Genomic DNA, 5,982 nt, shown 5'->3' with positions numbered 1-5,982 from the left:
GAATGATTTTCATTCATAATTCCATTCAAGGTCATATTTGGGATGCTGATTGCCCTTGCTAAACTGCATTATACTGGGACTTTGAAGCTTGAGAAATGGAAAGATGAAGGACTAATAGGCAATTAAGCCATCATTTTGTAAAAAGGAATTTGGTTTTGCAAAACCAGAGAAAAATAAAGGAATGAGTATACATCATTGCCAAAAATACGTCCACTACAAATATATATATTTACAAATGCAAAGATGGTTTATTTAGATTAGATCACGAATCCTCGTTACATAAATTGCATACTTCGCCACACAACCTATGCTATTCCTCACAAACATTAGAACCAATCAAACAACATTGCAAAGAGGGGAAAAAAGGAGTAAAGATGGAGAATTTGTTAATTACACAACACTGATTCATTCTTCGCAACCCATCAAACTTCAATCAAGTCATAGAAAAGTAGAAAGAGCAGCATTTGCATCAACTGGTTTTCTGCTACCATACACTGTTACATTGATGATAACAAATGTTTCAATATGATGCCATAAGAGGAAAATCAAGTGATTATTATTTAACTTCAAAAATCAAGTGAGATATTCAGTAAATATGAATTATAAGTATTTCTGCACTTTTGAACTTAAGATGATCAAAGCATTACCAAAGAAACTGTCTTATTGAATCTAACAATAACCATATGCTGCGATATACATATGCTTACTTGATTCAGGTCATTCGAAGATAGAAATTGAAGAATTGCCTTGATCTTTTATGGAATTTTCCACTTCCTCTTTGAGATTCTACATTTAATAATCCTTGAGAGAAGTTAATAACATTTATGAAAGAGAAAAGAAGAATAAGAAATTAAAATGAATTTAGACTTACTTGGGTGTTAGAAGTGGAAAGATTGCTTTGATCTTCTTCAGGATTTTCACCTTCCTCGATCATGGCATGCTGTTATGATCACCAAGTCAATAATATAATTAAATATATATTTTTATGCTACCATGTTTACTCGTAGATTTTTATTAGATTTATGTTGTTATGAACGGAACTTGTACTCATGGATTTTAAATTTGTTGGTAAAAGCAATTTAAAAAGTATTAAATTTACCGAGAGATTAAAAATTCAGCAGTATTTACTAGGTTTATATTGACCAGTATCAATTGATGTGTATATATTGTAAAATAGTAAATGAAAAGGAAATATGAGAAAACACACCTTTCGTTTGAATAGCTGCTGTATGGTGCTATTAAGGCTGCCTTCCAAATGTACTTCTTCTCCTCCCCACTTCTGTAATTGTACTTTGTTCAACATTGGAGTGTTTGAGTGTCCTTGAGAGAACATCTTCATCTTTGGGCAATTATCTACAACTAGATCTTCCAAGGATGGGAATGAAAAGGTATAATTCCCTGATGAGCAGAAACTTTCTATCTTTGGTAGACCTTTGAGTTCCAAACTGTTGAGTTGAGGGAAAATGATTTCATCATCATCGTCCCCACCTTGTATTATCTCTTCTATATTTTCGCAATAGGATATACTCATTTGTTTGAGCTGCACTAGACTTTTGGCTGTGGGATGTGTGATTAATTTTATGATTCCAACACAACTCCCTACTATCAAAGTCACCAGATTTCGGAAAGATACCGAGGATGGAACTAGATTACCTTTTAATTTATGACAGTAGTCAACATGCAAAATCCTTAGATTTGGGAATCCTTCCTTTTCCTTCCATAGATGCATCAATTCAGGAAGACCATTCAGCCTTAATTCAGTTATCTGAGAGAGTAGCAGCGATGCAGGCTTTTCTTCTCCACCTTCTTCACTTTGGAATACCATCTCTTTAATATCAGACCATTCTATTTCGAGAGTTTGAAGATTGGCTAAGGCTAATAACGGGAACAAGTAAAATGGCAATCTTGCATACCACGCAAGTTTGACGACTTTCAGGTTGCCAAAGTAATGAGACAAAAGTTGCTGTTGTTGTTGGCCCTCGCAATGACCTATAATGTCTTTTATTCCAGCATTCCGTGCCAAATTGAGTTGATGTAGATTTGGAAACGCACACTGCACAATAGAAAAGTAATTCATATTGGAAAAAAAATTTCATAGAAAATAAAAGAAAACATAACACCAAAAGAATTCAAGTTAAGAAAATAACTTATTGCTACAGCTATGCACACATCATGTTTTATTTTTTCATTTTCAATTTTGAACTTTTAACTCTTACATATTAAATAAATTTAACTAAAAGGGAAAACTTCTTACATATTAAATATATATACTTTAACTTTCAATATCGTCTTTCAAAGAAAATGTTGGAAGTAGAATGCATGTGATTTTACGGATAGGAAATATCTACATATTTATGCATACCTTTTCATGGAAGATATTTGGTACCGCTGCTCTGCCCCATATTTTTAAATCCCTTAGCGAGGGAAACTCAATCGGATTGTTTCCACAGAAAAATCCTTTTAGTTTTGGAAGAGAACTGAGTTCCAAATAGTCAAGTTTAGGGAACACACATATGTTGTCGTTAATCCTTTCTTCTTCTTCGGTTGCTTCTAATATTCCCTCTATTACCCATTCCATTTCATCACAATCAAAAATCTGAAGTGTTTTCAGATGCACAAAGCTTTTAACCATGGATGAAGTAAATACATACTTCAACTTCTGGCAATGCCACACTTTCAAATTTGTTAAACTTTGAACACCAAAAGATACTAATGGAAATTGATCATCAATATGCCATATTTTCTCAATGACACCCATTGCATACAAGTACAACTCTTCCAAGGCAGGACACGAAACCTGCAAATATATAAAACTCATGTTTCATATTCTATAATGAATAATTCTTCTTAATTAATAATTATCATTCAAAAATATATATTTTTTAGAAAGTCATAAATTTTTTTTGAATATTATATAAAGATAATAAAAGATATAATAAAAAACTCATAATATTATTTTATAATTGTTTTAAAATTTGGTTTTTTTCATAAAATTTTCAACTGAATTAATGTCACTTGACTCATAATAATAGTGTAGATAAAAATAAATATATACTCTTTTATCTAATTTAAAGGGGGAATGAAAATACATCAAAATCAAAAAGAAAAATTGATGGATGCCATAATCGATAGATAAAAAAAGATGAATAGAAATACCTTTTTATCAAAAAGCCATGTGACGGATTGAAATGTATTTTCTATATACCATGAGCCATTCAGTTCAGTCAACTTCAAGATGCGTAATTTATCAAATTTCAAAGTGTCATTCTCTCTAATCTCTTCCTTTTCAACAATTAATGCTATCATATTGTCGCATTTGGATACCTCAAGTTCTTCGAGTTTGCGAAGTCTTTTAGCTATGGAGAATGAGAACAAATTCTTCAACATATTGCAATTCTCGACTTTTATGAATCTTAATTGCTCAAAAGATTCAGCATTTAGATCGTAAAGCCTTACCACAACAGCTTTCCGCATATGCAGATATAGATTTTCAATTTTTCTGGACAACAATTTATAGATGCCTTCGACCAAATCATTTCTTTTATTAATCTTCAGCTTCAACATTCTTGATGTCTTCATCCCTCTGTCATAATAAGAATCCCACATCTTACCTCCGATTGAAATCTTGAACCTTTCCATCTTTCCTAGAAACAAGTTATCATTTGGTATAGCTTCCACATCAGGAATATGTACTTCCAAAGTTGCTAGACGAGACAAATGCTGCAACTCCATAAGACTAGCTTTGCTTCTTGGATTCTCAATTCCCTCAATCTCCCATCCATCAAAGCTATCATATAGGTATAGTTCTTCTAATTTGGATAACTTTGACAACACATTTGGTGGTATTAATTGAAGCCATAAACAACTACTCAAGTCTAATAATTTTAGCTTGGTCAACTGTCCTATCTCCTTTGGTAGCATTTTCATTCTAGACCAACTAAGGTCAAGAATTTCCAAATTTTCCAACTCTCCTAAGATGACTATATCTTCTACATCACAGCCTATCAAGCGTAATGTACAGAGAGTTTTCAAGAAACCAACGGAGGATGGCAAGGTAGTAAAATTTATTCTGCCAAATTCCAAGACATTGAGTCTTTGCACTCCCTTAAAAAAGTTGTTGGGAACTTCCACAGAGCCATGCATGGAGAAAAATATAAGGTTTGGACATTCCAACTCATCCGGAAGCTGACTAACCTTAGCATATTTTAAGCTAACAAGATGAGAGTTTCTCATTGTATCCTTCCACTCTTCAAATACATCTTCCTTTCCTAAAGCAAGCCAACGACGGTCCCTAGAAGCAGTTGAAATGGCAACATCGAGGACAACATCATGCATATCAAAGCTTTCAGATGTAGAACCAGCAAGTAATAGGGAAGAGTCTCTGAGCTCGTTAACCAGTGTCAACACTCTGTTGCGCACTTTTTCCATCGTGTCAAGGCCATGAAATAAACCCAAGCCCCTACAATATTTCAGCAAGTCTTCAATGGCAGCATCATGATCCATTATACTGCAGAGCAAGAAAGTGTATTTAAGTTCCTCCCTTACCAAATATCTGTAGCTCATCTCTATGGCTGAATATGCTTCAGCTGGTATTCCTTTGAAGTTTATTTCAGAGGGTTTTAGCTGCCCCAGAGCATCCTTCCATTCATACAAATTCTCCTTATGTTTCAAAGCCTTTGCAACTGTTGTAATAGCGAGCGGCAGTCCTGCACATTTTTGGGCGACTTCCATTGCTGTAGATTGCAAGTCAGATCTTTCAGCAATATGACCAGCCACGTTCTTAAACAGGTTCCATGCTTCATCTTCATTCAGTACATCAATTGGAAGGCTTTTTTGAGAACCCATCGACTTCAATACAAATAGGTTCCTTGAAGTTATTAAGATCTTGCATCCCTTTTGTTGGTCTGCTGAAGGAATTCCGAGTGCCCTGATATCCAGGAACTTCCAAATATCATCCAAAATAACAAGAACCCTGTTCTCTTTCTCTAGTCTTTCACGAAGTCGAGCTGCTCTCACATCTATGCTGTTCTCGCTGATTGTCATGCCTAGCTTCTCAGCAATCTCCTCCTGGATCTTCCGCATGTCTGGTGTTTGCTTTATTGTAACCAATACCACTTCACTAAAAAGCTGTCTCTCGTTGGCTTTTCCAGCGACCTCTTTGACGAGTGTGGTTTTACCCACACCCCCCATGCCGTGAACTCCGATTATGCTGACTGTATCATCTTTCAATGCAGCCATGACCTCATCGAAAGCGCGGCTTCTTGATTTGAAGGCCTCGTACTCTTTGACAGGTCTGATAATGTCTGTCACTTGAAGAGCAGGAAGGTAGGAAAATCCATCAAAGTTTTCCTTTTGGATCAAGAGTTGAGCTATAGCATCGGCCTCCTTGTCCGCTTTGTTGCTAAGTTGGTAACTGGACTTGAAATCAGCGCGAAATCCAGCAAAACACCTCTTCATCGCTTTCTCTTCATCCTTTTGCAATTGTGTTGCAGCATCCTCGGAGATCTTCTCATTCACCGCTTCCAACCAACTTTGAACGTTCTCAAAAATCACCTCCCCCTTCCTGTTAGCCGCTTCAACAGATTGTTGCACCCTTTCTCTTGCATCCTTTAGGTCTTGAACTTTTCTCCGGAGGTTCTGAAACTTGCTCCTGGGCTTGAATAAGTAACTAAGTTGTCGTGCAGTGGGATCGACAGCATACTCAACAGCTTTTCCAGCAAGAGATCCAACAATGCCAACAAGAACGTCCATTTTTCCCTTGAAAATTTGCTAAGAAGCAGAACAAACTATAGAACGACGGGGGAGTAAATCCTTAGCTGCAGAGAAAACAACAACATATTGGATAATGAAATGCGTACTTGAAACAGTGGAGTAAATATGATAATCAAAGATGAAAACAGTGTGTTAAACAAAGAAGACACAGGAAGAAGCAACCAATTAAGTTGGAAAATAATGGTGGACAGATGTACAAGTAAATTATTT

The 5,982-nt window shown here is 35.5% G+C and overlaps 1 protein-coding gene across 1 annotated transcript; it reads right to left on the bottom strand.

The window, feature by feature from the left end:
- Positions 1 to 422: 422 nt before the first annotated feature.
- On the bottom strand, positions 423 to 5,751 carry LOC120170061 (disease resistance protein At4g27190-like). Its single transcript, XM_039178093.1, has 5 exons — positions 3,157 to 5,751; positions 2,363 to 2,797; positions 1,208 to 2,053; positions 872 to 940; positions 423 to 494 (listed from the first exon to the last, which is right to left on the bottom strand). Exons 1-5 carry the CDS (start codon positions 5,749 to 5,751, stop codon positions 423 to 425), a joined length of 4,017 nt encoding a protein of 1,338 aa, XP_039034024.1.
- Between the last annotated feature and the right edge of the window lie 231 nt (positions 5,752 to 5,982).

The sequence above is a fragment of the Hibiscus syriacus genome, unplaced genomic scaffold, assembly GCF_006381635.1.
Source record: "Hibiscus syriacus cultivar Baekdansim isolate YM2019G1 unplaced genomic scaffold, ASM638163v2 tig00111772_pilon, whole genome shotgun sequence".
Lineage (NCBI taxonomy): Eukaryota > Viridiplantae > Streptophyta > Magnoliopsida > Malvales > Malvaceae > Hibiscus > Hibiscus syriacus.
This window is presented reverse-complemented; position numbering and strand designations above follow the sequence as displayed.